The sequence below is a fragment of the Euleptes europaea genome, chromosome 5, assembly GCF_029931775.1.
Source record: "Euleptes europaea isolate rEulEur1 chromosome 5, rEulEur1.hap1, whole genome shotgun sequence".
In the NCBI taxonomy this organism is placed as follows: domain Eukaryota; kingdom Metazoa; phylum Chordata; class Lepidosauria; order Squamata; family Sphaerodactylidae; genus Euleptes; species Euleptes europaea.
Window position 1 is genome coordinate 57,310,495 of NC_079316.1, and position 19,244 is coordinate 57,329,738.

General features: G+C 40.7%; 1 protein-coding gene across 1 annotated transcript in view; it reads left to right on the forward strand.

Moving 5' to 3' along the window:
- Positions 1-19,244, forward strand: part of SORCS3 (sortilin related VPS10 domain containing receptor 3) — a 564,006-nt gene that overhangs the window by 511,379 nt on the left and 33,383 nt on the right. Inside the window, exons 20-22 of the mRNA XM_056849278.1 lie at positions 5,768-5,901; positions 11,937-12,060; positions 14,359-14,471. Coding sequence (XP_056705256.1) covers positions 5,768-5,901; positions 11,937-12,060; positions 14,359-14,471 — 371 coding nt within the window. The remainder of the gene's footprint in view (positions 1-5,767; positions 5,902-11,936; positions 12,061-14,358; positions 14,472-19,244) is intronic.

The window sequence follows — 19,244 nt, forward strand, 5'->3', positions numbered from 1 at the left end:
TCATACATAACAACTGTAGGTAATGCACATTAAATTTTAAAATTTCAAAGTGCCAGCCAGGTGTTTGACATATAATCTGTTCAGCTGTCCAGTTTTGTTCCACCTAGGAGCATACTAGCAATCAAAGATGTACCAATTTATTATATTGTTGAAAGAATTATCAGAAAGTAGGACATTGAAAAGAAGTCTGGTAGATTCCCAACATGGGAGTTTGGCAGGCAAAAAGCAATGTGGAACAAAGGCCAGTATTTTTTTTTCAAGAAACACTTGGAACCATGTTCTCAGAAGGTTTTGGTGATGACAATGTCACAAAAAAAGAGGGTTAAAGTGGTGGGTTGTTCATATTTGTTTTCTTCTTTGGTTTTCCAGTCAGTTCTAATGCACAAGATATTTTAGGAGGTACTTGGAACTTCAGATCAGGTATCAGGCAACAGTATATACCCTGAAGCACCAATCCCTAGTTTGGACACTGGCCTAATATAAACCAAGAAACAAAAAAAGTCTTTCTCCATTAGAGGAAGACTTCCTCTCGTGGAGAAAAATTTATTCTGTCAGGCTGCAGTCCTAAGAATCCTTTCCTATTAAGCCCCACTGTCTAAAATGGCACTTATTTCTGAGTAGACCTGCTTAGTATTTTTCCCTCCAAGAAAACCTTTCTTCTTTCAAGGAAATCTTTTTCAATTAGCTGAGGGGAATCATTGCATCCAACTGTATGGAAAGGAATCATTGGATCCAAACATATGTTTCTACCAGCTGTGAATCTTGCTCTAGTAACAGAGCTGACCTTAGGTTCTACTACTTGGGGCTTTTGTAGCCTATATATTTGTGAGTCTTAGTAAGAAAGACATTGAATTGAGTCACGTGGACAAGTCAATACATGAGTGTGAAGAAATGGAAGTTAACAGTGCCTAGGTCTTAAATCGTCAAAGTTCTTCTTAATGTTCTCAAATGTGGAAAGCCCAAATGATTGCTGATAACATTACGAGTAGGAAACTAGCCAGAAAACTTTTTAAAGAAATCAATTCATTTTAACTGAAGACTGGACAATAGCTACATTTTAAAAAGAGAATAATATTAGGGGAAAAGGTAATAGCGATCCCATTTGGCATGCATAGCATGTAAGGTTTCTGAATAAATATTAAAGGAAGAAAATCAAAGATAATGAAAAAGAATACCATATAGGTTCAGCAAAGGTAACTTGTGCCAAGCTAAACTGATGCCTCTTTTAAAAACAAACCTGATAGTCTGAATAAATAATTTTTTTGTGCCACCATTCCTTCTACAGCTTCTTTTACCTAAGATAAGATGTGTTTGTTGGGGGGGGGGGCTAGGGGGAGTGTATGGAGAAAATGACCAACTTTTAACATTCACAGAGTGCTATGGAGAGGCAGATATGGCTGTGAGAATCAGATTGGCTGGAATTAGTAGAAGAGAATGCCTGGTCAGTAAACCGTAAACATCTATCATCCAGGAGTTAATCTGGTTGGACAAGGTGACCTGGCATATATTATTGAGATTTGGCTAATTAAGGGGTGCAGTAAACTAGAATAGTCTGAGCTATGCCCAATAGATTTCTTGGTACACCAGCAGCTGCTTAATATCAACATGAAACCACTGGAGATATGGAGAAAGTTGTCATCAATATACATGAGACAGTCATCTCTCCCTCTCTCCTTTCCATCTAATTTCAGGGAACCAGTAGACATGCTTAAATGTTGTATGGAGCCAGTAAGGGACTGGGTGGTGAACAGACTGAAACCTTATTCAGACAAAATAGAAGTGCTGTGGCTTGAGGGCAAAACTGGTCCAGGAGTTGGTGCGCAGACAGCTGTAGACAGTTGTAATCTTATTGAAAGAGTAAGCTTCCCATTTGTTTTATTTATTTATTTTTACTTATATTCCATTTATATCCCACCCTCTCCCAGCCAGGCCAGGCTCAGGGCAGCTTCCAACAATAATTTACGATGCATTATAATATAAATATCAAGTAAAAACATTGATTTAAAACCATTATTCCTGTTTAACCTAATAAGATGGTGTCCTATCCACGTGTCATAAAACAAAGAGAAGAAACTGCTCAGTGGTGAGGGTGGTCTAAAATGGATTAGGAGACCCAATGGCAACCCAAAAGCTCCTGGGCCCCCTAGAGGGTAGAGACAGGGAAATAAAGGGAACAAGGGGAAGAGGAAAAAAGGAACAAGGGAAGGGAGGGAACGGGGGAAAGGAGGGGAAAGGAGGGGAGGAGCAAGGAAGGAAAAAGGAAGAGAAGGAAGGTAGGGGAGACCAGCAGATCTATTTTTCTGTCACCACCCTTAACCATATACCTGGTGGAACATCTCTGCCTTACAAACCCTGTAGAATAGGGTTAAGTCCCACAAGGGATGGGTCTCACTCAACAGTGTTCCACCAGGCTGGGGCCAGAGCTAAAAAAGCCCTGGCCCTGGTCGAGGACAGCCAGATGGTTTTGGGGCAAGGGACCACCAACGAGTTGTTTCCAGCAGAGTGTAATGCTCTTTTGGGGGGGATGTACCAGGAGATGTGGTCCCGCAGATATGATGGTCCCGGACCATGTAGGGCTTTGAAGGTAAGCAGCAAAACCTTGAATCTGATCCGGTATTCAATCTGGAGCCATTGCAGCTGGCGGAGCACACGTTGTATATGTGCTTTCCATGGGGTCCCCATAAGGACCCATGCTGCCACATTCTGGATCAGTTGCAGTTTCCAGAGCAGCCTCAAGGGTAGCCCTGCATAGAGCGAGTTACAGTAATCTAGTCTAGAGGTGACGGTTGCATGGATCATTGTGGCAAGGTAATTGTGGGACAGATAAGGGGTCAACTGCCTATATTGGCGCAGGTGGAAAAATGCCGTCCTAGCCATCAATTCCAATTTTGATTCTCCCTTGTGTAAACAATTCTTTACTTTCACAGCATTTTCTGTTTCTTCACACCAAAATTTCCCACAAATATGTATTTCAATATTATCTATATATCAATAAATCAGCATTATACATTATGGGTACAAATGACATACATTATAAATAATGTATACTTTTTGTATAAAAGCCATACAGCTTGCATACACAATACAAATGAACACTGAGAGCTGAAACCACTAGCAATAATATTAAACAAAATATAAAGAAGAAACAAAGCAGCAGGAAACACTTGCCTATTCTTAATTGGAAATAGCTCACATTTTATTTCTTGGGTAAGTAGAACAGAGGTCCTAACAGTCAAGTAATGTGAAGTCAGATTCAGATTCACATTAGTTTCCCTCAAAAAAGATTTCATAATGCAGATTATATCTATAACAGAGAAAACATGTGACATTTCACTCACTGTATAGTTGCAATCTTTCTGTTTTTACTCATAGCCTATCCTCCTCTCCCCCTACAACCCCTTCATTTCAGTATCAACCTGGAGTGAAACACAATGGGAATAAGCAAGGGGAGCAAGGATTCTCCACCATCTCCACTGCCCCTGCATGAACCTAGCAGCAATGGCCCATCAAGATATAATCATGGCAGAGATGTCTTCTACCCTATGAAAGGCTTTGACCTTTTCTTCCCCTGCTTCCCCTATCAGTTCACTGATATGCAGTAAACAACTTCCAGCTCACATTTTGTGATCCCACTAAGCAACTGTGCATCTATTCATTTCCATAATGTCAGGATTAATTGAGCCATCCGTGGGTTGAAGGGGGTTGTGCTTTTTAAAACCACCCTTAGCCAAAAAGAATTATAGAAGCATTTGACAAGTTGCCTAAAGATTATAACAAATTGGTTGCCATGCATCCACAGATATAGCTCAGAAACCCAACTAAAGGAGTCATAGCAATTTCCTGCACAAGTATTTTATTAGGTTACTCCATGTCTACCTTTCTCAGATAGACCAATCTTCCTGCAATCCTACACAGATGCATGTTTTCACAATTACAGGGTCATTATCATTGGGAACAGTTAGGGTTAATTTTATTGAGCGTTTCTGGCATTCAATACTAAAAAAAGTATTTCAGAAAACTTCTGACTTAAACTTTTAGTGTCAGAACAGTTGAGACGTTAAGATGTGCACACATTGCTCCTGTCATTAGTTGTCTTGTTTTTTAGATCTCATTCCTACAGCATTTTTCATATTGTGATTTTTTTTTAATGTGTTATGTGTTGAAGAAAAACTCAGGAAGTCATCTTATGGATGCAAAACACTGTATTAGAACTGGCCCTGAGAATAAGAATGTGTTGATTAACCATGAGATCTTCCACCTGCTTGCAATTACAGCCGTTTACCTGACTGTAATACATAAGCGACCACAAGGAACAATCAGTTATTCTGAGCATTTCTGCTGCACAACAATGACAAATTAAAATTCAGTTCTACACAGAGATGTTAACAAAAACAATGGGGGAAAACAGATGGAGAGAAAGTGGAAGTTTCAGCGAAAAACTTCAGGTTTTCCATCTGTTTCCCTTCTTTTCTCGCCTATTGGTGACAAACTGAATTCCTAATTTCTTGATATGGAAGTTTGACAGTGATTTCTGACCATCTGCTGTGCTGCTCTGAGAGCACTGGAATAAGTTTGATTACCTGTACACTTTCTTTCTCTTAGCCTAAACAAATTAATGTGCCAAGAGGTATTAAACCTCATCTCCCCCAATGTGCTGCTCAAGTGGCTAAGGATTTGGTTGATACTGCTCAGCACCAAGGGAGTCCCCCCTCCCCAACACCTGCCCCTCCAGTCAAACAAGGAAATAATGGGCTGAATTAGCCAGGGCTTTTGAGGCAGTTTAATGGCAAGCATCGTTTAAGAGGGGAGGGGGAGAAATTTGGGGCTTGCTATTTTATCTTTGGTTTTCGCTGGGGATGTTTTAACTATTGTAAGCCGCCTTGAACCAAGAGGAAAGGTGGGATATAAATATTTTAATAAGTAAATAAAGCAAATACATAGTATTCCTTAAGGTGGATGGGTAGGGATCTGTTGCATCTCAGAGGCAGGGTGACAGGCGCTAGCCTGTCAATTGGCTCTTTCTGCCAGTCCTTAGCAACTCTTAACTTCTAAACCTGAAAAACTATGGACAGCTTGGCTCGCATATGCCTGGAGGATGGGGGTGATCCCTTTGCAAGCCCATAAAATTGGACCCCCCTATCTCAAAGTTTGCCAAACTTTGGTGACCATCCAAGGAGAATCCCTTGCAGCCACACTGCAAATTTGGTGACTCTACCTCCAAAAATGCACCCACAGGAGCTTCGAAAAAATCCCCATAGACTATAATGGACCTGAATTTTTTGGTAAACCCGGAAATAAAGCCAAAATATCCCTTTACTGGTATGGGTATTCAGCTTATTCTGGGTTTACAAAAAAAAAAAAAATGGATCCAATAAACCTGAACCCGAAATGTACCTTTTTTTTTTTTTGCACAACCCTAGTGCTGTCAAGTCGCCGCTGACTTATGGCGACCCCAGCAAGGGGCTTTCAAGGCAAGTGATTAAGCAGAGGTGGTTTGCCATTGTCTTCCTCTGCAGAATTTTCCTTGAAGGTTTTTGTCACCACTTTAGAATTTATTTATTTATTTACAACCCACCTTTCTTCCATTATGGAACTCTAGGTGGGGTGCATAGGTTCCCAAGACTTCTCCCATCCTGGCACTAACCAAGCCCATAGCCACTTAACTTTAGCAAGACTGCTGTATCATGTGTCTTCTTCCAACTATACCCTGGGATCAAACATGAATATGGAAGGGTGCTGTATATACCAATGGGTTCTCTTTCTACAGGTCCTGTGGAACGTGTCCATTTGAGTGTCCCCTTTGTGGCTATCAGGAATAAGGAAGTCAATCTCACTGCTGTGGTTTGGCCGAGTCAGTCGGGTACCCTTACATACTTCTGGTGGTTTGGCAACAACACAAAGGTTTGATCTTTTTAAAAAAATGTATTGCCTTTTTCTTTAAAAAGTGTTAATCTTTGATTGATATGATTTTTAAAATGTATTGATATTGTATTATTTATATGTATATATCCAAGTTGTCAAGGCTGTTATAAAAGCAGTAAAATTTCTCCTTGCTATCTAACAGGGCTCATTTATTTTGTGAACTTTGTTCTTTTCTCTTTCTCACTCCCCCCTCCCCCTGTTGTTGTTTGCAGGCGTCCCTACAATGTGCAGTTGGTTATTATTGAAACACTGTGTTTAGAAGCCATTGTCATTACTAGAATTCAAAATTATATACTACCATATACCGGATAATGTTGGGTTTTCTGCTCAGCATTTAAAAGCGGCTGGTGATCAAATAAGCATCGGCATTTCCAATATGAGTGGCACAATGTACTTATAATGCTAGAGTCCAACCCAATACTTTAAAGCCAATGGGGACCAAATAACTTTTTGGATCTGTGAATTCAAGCCAAGATCACAAACAACATTCCTTCCCTGTCCATGCTGTTTAGGGACATGTCAGATATACTTGGGAAGCTACTGTTGAATGCTTAGTGACAATCCGTCACCCATCCAGTATGCACAGCTGGCATATATTCTTGAGATATTTAAGGCCTATAAAGTTTCTCATGATTGCTTAATTTAGATACTGCCACTATAGGTGAAAGTGGGAGAAATAATAAACTTTTCATGGATTAGATGGTTTGCCAAACCAAGAAATTTGCTATGTGTTTGCTTTTTTAAGTATCACAGCTTGCCTGAAATACTAGAGCAGAAATTTTCAAACTGTGTTTTGATGTTCCTCTGAAGCATAGCAGGAGTTCATAAGTGAGAAGTGTAGGACTAGTAGAAAGCTTTCTTAAAATACAGTTTTTTCAGTACTATTTATCTCCTCCCACAATGTGCAGTCATGGGGGGCAGTACAGGGTATATTCTAGGGTGCATTTTCAGTTTCTGTGGCATAACCAGGGAAGCCCTACAGATAAAAGCAGCAGCCATTGGTGTAGAATGGATTTCCTCAAGTTAGAAAGGTTAAAAACCACAGGACTGGTATATACAGTTATTTACTAATTTTGCTAATCTACAGATGGGCAGCTTTGTTCAGCCAACAAGATTGTCATCCAAGAAGAATCAGATCAGAGGCAATTCTGCCTAGAACTGGGACCCTGCTTTGCTAACCCATTAGGTGCATTGGAACACAGGCAGGATAATGCTGCTGCAGTTGTCTTCTTTGTGGGCTTCCTAGAGGCACCTGATGGTCACTGTGTGATCAGACAGCTGGACTTGATGGACCTTGGTTTGATCCAGCATGGCCTTTCTTATGTTCTTATGTTGTTCTTATGTAACATCATAGTGGTGGTGGAAAGTGCCATCAAGTCACAGCCAATTTATGGTGACCCCATAGGGTTTTCAAGGCAATAGATGCTTGGAGGTGGTTTGCCATTGCCTGTCTCCGCGTGGGCTGAGAGAGTTCTAAGAGAACTGTGACTGGCCCATGGACACCCCAGCAGGCTTCGTGTGGAGGAGTGGGGATTGGGGAATGTAATAAGGTTCTCCAGACTAGAGTCTACTGCTCTTAATTAGGGTTGTGCATATCAATAAACCTGAACTGAAAATAAATCTGAAATTAGCCGTTTTGGTATATTTCAGGATTTGGTCTTACTGAACGCAAAAACGGGGGGATAAAGCTGAAGCCAAATAGCCAATTCTAGAAAAATCTGAATAAATATTCAGCTTTTCGGCTTCAGCTATTCGCATTTGCTCATAGGCATGGCTCTGTGCTTCTTTCTTTCTTTCTTTCTTTCTTTCTTTCTTTCTTTCTTTCTTTCTTTCTTTCTTTCTTTCTTTCGACTGGTTTTGTTAGAGCCCCATAGTTGGGGCCCTGTTGAGGTCAGGGTCGTGTAATCGGAGCCAACTTTGTCTGACCAACTGACAATTAGCTGATCTGCACTTTAAAAGATGGGGTTCACCCAGGCTGGAAAACATTAGTTTCTGTGAGCTGCTCATGGGCCTTCTGAAGAAGACTCCCTCACCCGCGTGGATAAACAATCTCCTTAACATGAGCTGCCTTGATCATGACTTCGGCTGGCTCCGATATCATTTCCCTGCACCATGACCATCTCTTGGAATTAGATTTTTTTATGACCACAATAAAGGACTGCTCACAGGATGTAATTTGCCACCAAAAGAAATGTTTTCCATGCCTTTTTCTCCTTTCATTTAAGCCCTTTTCTTCTGTTTGGAAGCTCATTTGCATGGATATCAGGTAAAGTGACCCAGAAATGAAGGCAGACCCCAGACTTTGAGGCACCAGCCTGGAATCACCTCTTTTCACAAGTCCTTGGCAACGCTAAACTTTTGAACCTGATGGACAGCTCTGCTCACAAATGCCTGGGGGATGAGGTGACCCCTTTGCGGGGCTGTAAAATTGGACCCCCTGTCCCAAAGTTCACCAAACTTTGGTGACCGTTGAAGGAGAGTCCCTTGCAGCCATGCTGCAAATTTGGGGATTCTACCTTCAAAAATGTTCCCCAGCAGCTTCGGAAAAATACTCATTGACTATAATTGGCCTGAATTGTTTGTGGTAAACCTGAAAATAAGCCAAACACCGAAATTTACCGGTATGGGTATTCGGCTTGTTTCGGGTTTACCAGAAAAAAATCAGGCTGAAAAAATCTGAACCTGAAATTTACCCCCCACATTTTTTTTGCACAACTCTACTCTTAACCACTACACTAAATTTGCTCTCACATAACAATATATCACTAATTTAATATTCTCAGGTTCCTCTGTTGGTTCCCTGCCACATTCACTGCATCAAATGGTAAAATCTGGTTTCCATATTTCTTGCTTTCTTGGGTAAGATGGTGTCATAGGGAAGGTTTCTGTGAATTTTATGTGTAAGAACACATGTACCTTGTTATGCCATAATCACATAAATTGACAGTCTGTTGCTAAATTAGGGCTGCATAAATAAATTTGGAAGGAGATGTTTGCTATGAAGGCTCTTGTCTCACTTTTAGAGCTGATTTTGTGATTCCTTCCAGCATAAAATAGATATTTCTAGAACATTATAGTTTCATACACACGTGCACACACGCACACAATTTCTTTTTCTATGCTTGGAAATTGCAAATAGGAGTAATTGTGATTACAGTTTTGTACCTGCAATTTCAAATGTCTCTGATTCATGGGTGCAATCACAAATATAAGCCCTTCAAACTACAGGCACAAAATGGCACCAAAATAGAGACAGTTTAAAGCTTGTAAGAATATTTGGCTTTGTAAAATGACAATAATCGTGGCGGGATATAGCAGAATGCTAAGCAGGGTTGGGAGACCCCCTTTCTCATTCTGACAGCTTGCACGAAGACTTTCTAATGTTTTCCAATGATATGCAAAAATGGCTGAAAACAGATATGATTCTGCTGCTCTCCCTGGGCTCCTCTGCCTTTCTTGTCTCTTGGGTCCCACTGTTCTGAGTAGATATTACTCCCTGACCTCAATATATGAGTTCTGGGAGGGGGGAAACCCCTCTAGGGATTGTTTGCTTGAGCATTATGAGCCAGTCAGGCTTGGGGAGCAGCCCTAGAACTCTTCACATGAATACAGATCTGTAAGCACAATGTCTAAAATTCTGCACAGAAGCTTCCCAGATTCTATGAGCAACTTCCCCCACTGCTCCACCACACACATTCCTGTATCATTTATGTTTAAATAAAGGCAAAATAATTTCTGGGCACCAAACTGCAATGCACAGTCTCCTTCCTTTATCTTCTCCATACGTCCTCTGAGATTATCTGCTTGTAGGATTCAAGATTTTAGTTTGCAGGTTTAGCTTTATGCTAATGGAATATTGCAAGTACTCTACAGATTGCAATAGGATGTTTTGCATGCTTTAATTTTAAATACAAATAAAAACAATGACTTAAGCATTCCTGAAAATAGTCAACATATACTGCTGCTATTCAAATGTGCAGGAACCAGGTACATTTGCTAACCTTAAAACATATTTATGTTTTATATAGAAAAAGCAGTTCAAATCTGGGAGGGCCATCATGCACAAAGAAAGAAGGGCTTTCCTAGCTCACCTCTGCCTTAGGTGTCATGGAATAGCATGGAATCTGCTCCCCAAAGTTATGTCTTAGATAAAGGGTAAAACCACACAGCAGCATGTTTGAATGACTAACTATTGCACCCTAAAGATGAATGGGCTATGTGAGGGTAGGAATCTGACCAGTACTTCATTGTCCTACTAGCTCTACTGTTAACTGAAGTCACTGGGCAGATGAAGCCAATTTTGATGTGAAGCTTCCAACTTCTGATGCAATGAACACCACAAGAATAATGTGGCATGCATGGAATTTTTGGCCATTGGTACTCATAGTTTCTGTGCTTGAAGGATACTGCTGCAATATAGAATTCCATTTTATACACATCCTACACAAGGACTCTAATTTCTTTTTCTAGCTAGAGCTATTGTAGTAAAGTGCTGGTCCACTGCTTTAGCAATATACCTAAAGGCCAATTTGCTTGGATTAACACAGGTCCAGTTTAATAAATGTGTCTGACTGTCTAATAGGTTTTGAACAAATGAACCTTAAACTCCTTGATTTAATTTAGAGTTATTCCAGACCTCGGTGCTTGAATTACATCTAAGGAAGTAGCTGAATTTTAAAACTAAATGATGGAGATGAAAGCAGCCCTGATAACAGGACATCCACCATGAAAAAGACAATGATTTTTGAAATAAAATTGGCATCTATTCCCTCTCTGGGCTTGGGGAGAGCCTCCAAGATTTGGTTCACCATCAAAGGGCTTATTTTATTTATTGATTGATTTATTAATTAAAATATTTCTATTCTGTATTTCTTTGTGGCTCAAGACAGCTTACATGTCACCGTTTGAACATTACAATTTAAAACCGAGAGAATAAAACACTGAATGCCCCACTTGCCCAACAAGACGCCTGCAGTTTATACCCCATTAAAAGCCCTACTAGATAAAATGGCCTTGGAGACCGTCCTGAAGATTTCTAACAACAGTGCTCCTGTCACTCCTCAGGGAGCCCATTTCGCAGAGTGGGAGCTACAATGAGAAAAGAATAGGCTGTGGTTGATGCCAGGTGGGCATCCTTTAGTAGGAGAACATCTAACAGGTGGTAGCATGAAGATACTCTGGGACATGTGAGAGGACTGGGATCTAGAAAACCCAGGTTCAAATCCCCATTGTGCCATGGAAGCTTGCTGGGTAATCTTGGTCTGGTCTGGTCACACACTCTCAGCCTAACATATCCCACAGGGTTGTTGTGATGATGAAATGGAGTCAAGGAGTATGATGGAAGCTATTTTGGGTCCCCATTGGGGAGCAAGGTGGGATATGAAGTAAGTAATAAATAATCATGCCTTCCATCCCTCTGAGGTCGGTAAAATGAGTACCCAGCTTGCTGGGGGTAAAGAGAAGACTGGGGAAGGCACTGGCAAACCACCCCGTAAACAAAGTCTGCCTAGTAAACGTCAGGATGTGACGTCACCCCATGGGTCAGGAATGACCCAGTTTTTGCACAGGGGACCTGGTGCCGGTGCATAATTGTTGTACTTTACCTAGGATTTTCTTTTTAGTGGAGTAAACTATTTCAAGTGAAAATCTCAGGTTGACCTGGGCCATGGCAGTCACTGTTTGTGGGGGAAGGGGGGGGGAAGAAGAGAGTGGAAAAATCTGAGTAAGGTTCCTGGTATCTGGGTAACTGATATCCTCTAAAATTTAGTATCCAGGACCAATGTTGATTTGTCTTATGGGCCAGCCATTCACTGCCAGTTAATCCTCTTACAAAGTAAGAATAGCACAAAAAATGGCCAAACTTTGTATAGTTTTAGTCATTTCAAGAATGTCCACATGTATGTAAGTGCACATTTCTATTTAAATTTTATTTTTTTGTATTCTTTGCATTTGAAGTTGATGTAGAATAGTTAATTGAATGTGTATAGAATAATGGTTGTGTTTTATTTTTGCAGCCATTCATCACCTTGGACAGCAGCATCTCTTATACTTTTACTACTGAAGGGATGAATACCGTCACTGTGCAGGTCTCAGCTGGTAGCATGCTCATCCAGGACACCAAGGATATCGCTGTACATGGTAAGTGGGTACAGGATTATTCAAACTGGATCACTGATTTATTACAACGGTATAATTTTTTTAAATGGCCCAAATCGTATAGCATCAGGGCTGAAATATACTGTGGCATTTCAAATTCAGAAATCAAACTTCTAGGAGTTGTTTAATTTTGATGGTTATCAAGATATGATTTGGTTTCATTAGAAACTATGATGTTCTGTACATTGAAATGTTACTCTGTGTATTAATCATTATTCCCTTCGGTGGTGGATTAGGATGAAGTATTTTAGGGAAGTCCTTCATGGGCGTGGAAATATGAAAAAAGTATGGTTGGTGTTCCAAGTGATAGCAGATGTTGATAAGGGGTGTGCTATCATCAGTTACTGTGTTTGAATGACTTTCAATATAAGAAGACAAAAATAAGAAATTCTGTTATAATTCTCCAAATGAAAAAAATTGGAAGTTTTGCTACATCATCTATACAACCTGGTGTTTTCCTGTATTCTCCTTTCCTCTCTTCCTCCAATTTCATTTTCTCCAAACCACATCACAGATCTGGAGCTTATCAAGGGTTGGAATGAAATAGAGGGAATGGCTCAATCTAGGGGGAATCTCTAAAGAGATATATCATTTATCACCTGCATAATAATCAAGGGTTTTCTGTCCATTTCTGCTGGCAAAAACTTCAAAACGTCTTGACAGACTTGCATCAGTAAGATGTCATTCCGAAGCCTGTGACATACGTGTATTGATGAACAGGTCTAATTTAGCAAAATTGCACAAAGACCTTGCTGTTACCATTCTGAGGTCTCCAGTGATCTAATGTCAGTCCCACCACTCAGCATCTCTGGTCCAAGGCTGACGAGCTTCTCTGTGACAATGGCCCCCAGAGAGGCTACAGCATCCCTGTGTTGTAAGCTCCAATATGACATCAAGGGCATTGAGATAGGTGGGGTAATCAGAGAATGCAGAGCTCACATTTGTTACAGTGGGAAGACAAATCCGCAAGGATGAGTGACAAGACTCACAGTCCATATGTTGAAAGAGACTGTCTGCCCAAAGGCTAAGAGGTTTTGTGGCTGGCCAGAGAAAAAGTCCAGCTCTGTGAATTCCTAAAGCGCCTTATCATTGAAATTAGCCTTGCTTCCCTGCTGTAAGTTAATTAGGAAGTAATTTCTGAGTGCCTCATGAATTGCAATACCCTGATTCGCCTGTCATTAGCACAATTTGTATCTGATTTGTTATGCATTAACCACTCATAGCTGCACATGGGGCTAACAAATGGATAATTCCTGCTTTTGGAAAACAGATTACTTACAGTAAGGGTTTACTTAATGGAGGACAGAGCATGCCAAATGTGTTAGAACAAACTGATCTCCAAGTGCAGGCTCCTGTTTTGTTCCAAGCATAGTTTGATTGCTGGACAGTGCTGGTGGATTTAAAAGGGCCTAAGATTAGACTGCCAAGCAAGCAACAAACCTCACACCAAAAAGGAAAACTGATGTGGTCATCTTGCTTGTATGACGTTTGTTCTTTTCTCCCTGCCTTTCTTTAGTTGATTTTCTGATGCAAAATGCTGTAGGATGGGATAAAAAGCCCTTTATAAAAATGAATCTAATCATCTGTCTCTCTGCTTCTTTTATACAATGTGTTACATTGTTTTCCTCTCTCCTCTTTTTACAGTTTCATGTTACTTTCAATTTTTATTTTGCCAGCGGAAGACCAATTGGAGGCCTACTGTAGTTTAAACGAATATTTCAATGGGGTTTAGATAAGGTTCCATGTATTACCTTTAGATAAGGTTCTAACATTATAAAATTGTTAATTGCCAAGAATTTAAATTGTTATCTTCTTTTCTTTCTGTAACTTGTGGGTTTGAACCTCACATTTCATATTCTGGGTAGAATGCTTTTATCACAACCAGCTAGATATAAAAATTTGATCCACTGGGCTGGGAAAGTTAAAAGTAAATTTAGGTTACATTTCCCTTGATTCATTTTTTTTTTAGGCAGGTGTCTGAAACTTTATATGTCAGAGCTGATGTCCATTTTCCCCACAGGGAAATTAATGTTGCAAATAATATTTTTGGGAGAAGAATGGTAGAATTGTTTCCCTATTCCTGTTCTTTGAACATATATGTTACAGTGTACAGGAGTTTTTGTGTATTTTGAATTTCTGAAAATATCTGCTTCAGCTTATCAGTATAAGGCTACGCACAGAATTCTCTGGTATGTCATAAAAATGGTGTGACTTAATTTCCCCATATAAAAGGGGTTGGATGGCTTAGGGTAGACTTTGACTTTGGTTCTCTTTTGACAGAATATTTCCAGTCTCAGTTATTATCATTCTCTCCTAATTTGGATTATCACAACCCTGACATCCCTGAATGGAGAGAGGACATTGGCAGAGTCATCAAGAGAGCTCTAGTGCAGGTGAGTACCCACGTCCAATTGAATAATGGCAATTATTTTCTAAAATTCTGAATAAACTGCGGCCAGACAGGTCAAGGAAGGAAGATAATAGTTCACAATTGTGAGGGGCTGCAGTAGCAGCTACAACTCTGTTTAAAGCCAACACAGAATATTGTGCAAAATCATGCAATTATCTCAATATGTTTGGATCATTTGTCAAAGCCCTGAATTGTTATTCAAGAAAACCCAATCAATTTTGCTTTATCCTCTTCAGGCCAAGGAACATTTTAAACATTTTTCATTTTTTCACTTTTTATCTTGTCCATTCTCTAGTACCCTGGATAGCAGACTATTGGCATTACCATTCTATAGATAGCGAATTGGGTTGACAGTGTGATGTAATGGTTAGCAGTGTCAGACTATAATAGGTGATACCTGGGTTCCAGTGCTTATTCAGCCCCTGTCCCAAAGTTCACCAAACTTCGGTGACCCTCTAAGGAGACTTGAAGATATGCTGCAAATTTGGTGACTGTCTTCAAAAATGTCCCCACAGGAACTTTGAAAATAATCCCATAGACTATAATGGGCCCAATTTTCCAGTAAACCCAGAAATAAGCTGAATACTGACATTTACAGTAGTAGAAAAGAGCAAGAGTCCAGTAGCACCTTAAAGACTAACAAAAATATTTTCTGTCAGGATATGAGCTTTCGTGAGTCACAGCTCACTTCTTCAGATACAGCTAGAATGTGAATCCATCTGTTTTTAAGTAGAGGAGAGTGAATTCAGACAAGCATTAGTATGTAAATGTATGCTTGTCTAAATTTACTCTCCTCTACTTAAGGACAGATGGATTCACATTCTAGCTGTATCTGAAGAAGTGAGCTGTGACTCACGAAAGCTCATACCCTGCCAGAAAATATTTTTGTTAGTCTTTAAGGTGCTACTGGACTCTTACTCTTTTCTACTACTGCAGACAGACTAACACGGCTACCCACTGTGAAATTTACAGGTATGGGTATTCAGCTTATTCTGGGTTTACCAAAAAAATTGGGCCCAATAAACCCAAACCCAAAATTTACCGATTTTTTTTTACACAACCCTAGTTGCAAATCAATGCAAACTTACTTGAAGTTAGCCCCACAGATTACAGTGAGATGTATTTCCAAGTAAATATTAATAGGATCAGACTGCAAAGTGCCTCTGGAAAAATTACATACAAAAAATGAATTTGAAGCTGATGCTAGAAGCCAGAACCCGTAATTTACCAAATTTGTTTTTTTGCACAACCCTAGTAACAACTAAAGAAAGATAAACATGCTTAGGCAGCAGTGAGATCAAGAAAATTTATGACACAATTGCATATTTATGAGCATCCCTATCAAACACTCCAAAATTTTCAGTGGGGATTTGTGAATGTTGAGATGCTCACAAAATGCACACATGTGCATACACAGATACTTACACATGTGTCCTTGTTACCAGCCCTCCTCCCATTCCCTGCTTGTTGTCTGACTCTTTAAACAAAGAAAAGGTTCCAATTAGGCCCTTCCTTTTCTGTCAATTACTCTATCCGATCTTCCCCAACATGACTTCATGTCAGGATTGATGGGTTTTATAGTTTTCACTGCTTTCTGAAACTACAGTTTCTGTCAACACTCGCAGTCCGATAAGTTCTGAGCACATGCCAACAGCAACTGCATGCCTGCTGTCTATATGTTGAAGAATGCCACCAACTGTGCAGGTGCAAATACACTGAAAACATTTTAAAGTCAAGCAAATGCTCACTATGAGCATCTGGGATACTCAGCTAAAGAGAAAATAGGGACTGAGAGCAAGATAAAGTTCTTTAAAAATTATTTTATTTTACAGATATACAAAAGATACACAAGAATACTTTAAAAAGTATGCAATATACAATAGGAATATATAATATCATCACTATATTCCATTAAGGAATAGAGACAAAAATTACAGTTAGTTAATACTTATAATATAATATAATACTTATAAGGTATTTTAAGCATGAAGTGGAATCTTTTGCCTGACATTATGAGAACTTGTCTGGTTCCAGTAACTAGTGAAAGAATACCATTGTTTGGCAAACATTTCTTGCCTAAAACTTTTCTTTTCTCTTCAACATTTAGCCACTGTTATTTTATTCATTGTCATTAGATTCCATAATTTCTGAAGCCATTCATTCATAACAGGGAAGTGTTCTTTTTCCAACAATGAGTGGTTTTCTGTGCAATCCTGAAGGGGGGGATGCTCTTAGGAGCCGGCGTGACCCCTATGCTGGCATCCATGCCACTTGTGCCTTTCAAACTGGCACTGATGCCAGCATAGGGCCTCCCCATGTTGGCATCCCGGGAATCCTTCTCGGGGTGTTTTGGGGAGTGCAGCTGCTTTTAGGCGGCTTTTAACCCCGTTCGCTCTCGGAATGCCCCCTAACACATTGCGGTTTGCAATGGGGCCTTTCCCCCCATTTTAAGGGGTTTTATTATTTTTAAATCCCTTCCCCCCCCCCCAGTGGATGGGAAGCCTCTGTCCCTGGCTGCTGCGGTTCCCAGGATTGCTCTGCCTGATTCTGATGGATACAAGCATATTTAACAATAACAATAATGGTCTGAATTTGCAAGGGATTGCTACAGAAGATACCCCTAGATGTGAGTGAGTTTTTTTCAGTCTGTCTGCCCAGAAACATACCTGGCTCAAATATTTCACCTTAATATACTTGGACCTTTGAGCAGGTCCACCAAATATGTAGGAAGGTAAAGTTCCATTTTTGAAACTGCTGTTTGAGCAGATCTCATTGTCATTCACTGTGTTAAGAAAGCAGAAAAAAGTTATCTGCGTGGTACTGCTTTATCATTTCATGGAAGGCCTGGAGAAGGTGAAAGCAGGCACAGGATCCAACGATAATGGCACTGCCCTGCTCTGCTTCTCCCAAATAATAAGGAACTGAGCAAATAGGACAAACAGGATGTCTCAATTCCACTGGTCAAATAATAAAATATGTATTTAGATTGCAATATTTACATAGCTCATGCCATCTAGGGGTGTGCATTAGCTAAAGCCGAACTGAAAAAAAGAAAAGAAAGTACCTTACTGGTATTTGGGGGCGGGGGGTATACCGAAAAGTGGTGGCAATTAAAGGGAACCTAAAATCAGATCTCAAATAAATGCCAAATTTATTCAGCATTATTTGGGGCTGCTTTGGCCCCACCACCATTTTTAACCCCCTCTCTCCTTCCCTCACTTACCTGCTGGCTGGGTCCACTGCTGCATCCAAAGTCCATGTGGACTTCAGAGATGGCAGGTGGCACAGAGCTGGTCCTAATGCCATTTTACATTACAGAGTTTATAGGCAAAAAATTGACAGACCTCTGCCTCAAGGAGCTTGCCTTTTAAATAGGCAATGCAGGAAAGACAGAGGACAGAGAGAGCCAAGGGTAATAAGGGATGACCATAATAGGTCAATGCTTGAAGACTAGGTTACAGTTGGTAGGGCTGCCAGTCTCCAGGTAGTGCTGGAGATCTCCTGCTATTACAACTGTTCTCCAGGAGAAAATGGCCGCTTTGAAAGGTGGACTCTGTGGCATCAGGCTCCACCCTCAAAATGTTCAGGAATTTCCCAACTGAGATCTGGCAGCCCTAGTTTTCAGTGAGGATTAAGAAGTGAAACTAATTTAAACAGCTGAGGCAAAAACCAGGGCCAGTCTGAGGCAGGAAGGTGGCACCTGCTGTCTTCCCCCCTGCACCACAGGTAGGTGAGGAACATTTTCCTTGCCCCTGGCAGTGGGGCAATCCTTGGTGGCAGTACATGCTAGTACACAACCTCCTCACCTTCCTCTGTGCCAAGGGGAGGCAGGGGGAGGAGGGAATAGGCCACCTGTCCTCCATACCCCTGGTGCTGGGGTAAGCACTGGAGCATACCCTCTTTGCCTCCCCCATGCCGTGGGGAGGCAGGAAGATTTCACCCATCCTTCTCTCCCCCAGTGCATACTCACTTTGTCCTCTGCGGCAGCCCCCATAGAAGCTGGCCCCCAATGCCAACCCCCCAATGGAAGAAGGGAGCAGGTTTCCCATGGATAGCCATCCACTGGGGCCATGGATGCTTCCCTGATGCTGTAGCTGAGCAGGAACTGAAGAAGGTGGCTGCTATGTTTGGCACCCCTCCCTGACTGTCACCCTAGGCAATGGCTGTTTAGTGGATGGACCACCCCCAGCAAAGACAAGGCTTAGTTTGCTTCACTTCTACTAGAACTGTGTACAGTATTGGATAGGGTATGCAGAACTACTGTACAGCACATGTGAATGACTGAAAGGAATTTGTGGAAGACAGAGATCGTTGAACTACACTTGAACGCAATTGAATTTGCTCAGAATATTTTAAACAAATGTCATGGGATTTTCATAAAACGTTTATGTGAGAGACAGAGGGCAAGAGAAATGCTTTTCAAAAGAAGATATCTATGGCAACTGAACATGTGTGTGGGGGAGGAAGTGGCATGATATGTCAACCTTATCCGCTTAAAGATGTGCATGAAGGTTCTACAGGGAGTACAATTACAATATAACGGGCTTATTCCCTGATATTGGGAACCCAGCCTTTTCAGAGTTGTGAGAAACCTACACATATACATTTGCACATTAACCCAACACATTCAGATTTGTTGCATGAAAGGGGCAACAAATTAAAATATAGCATGGAATACAATTGTCATGTCAGATTTGTTGCATGAAAGGGGCAACAAATTAAAATATAGCATAGAATACAATTGTCATGTAGAGGC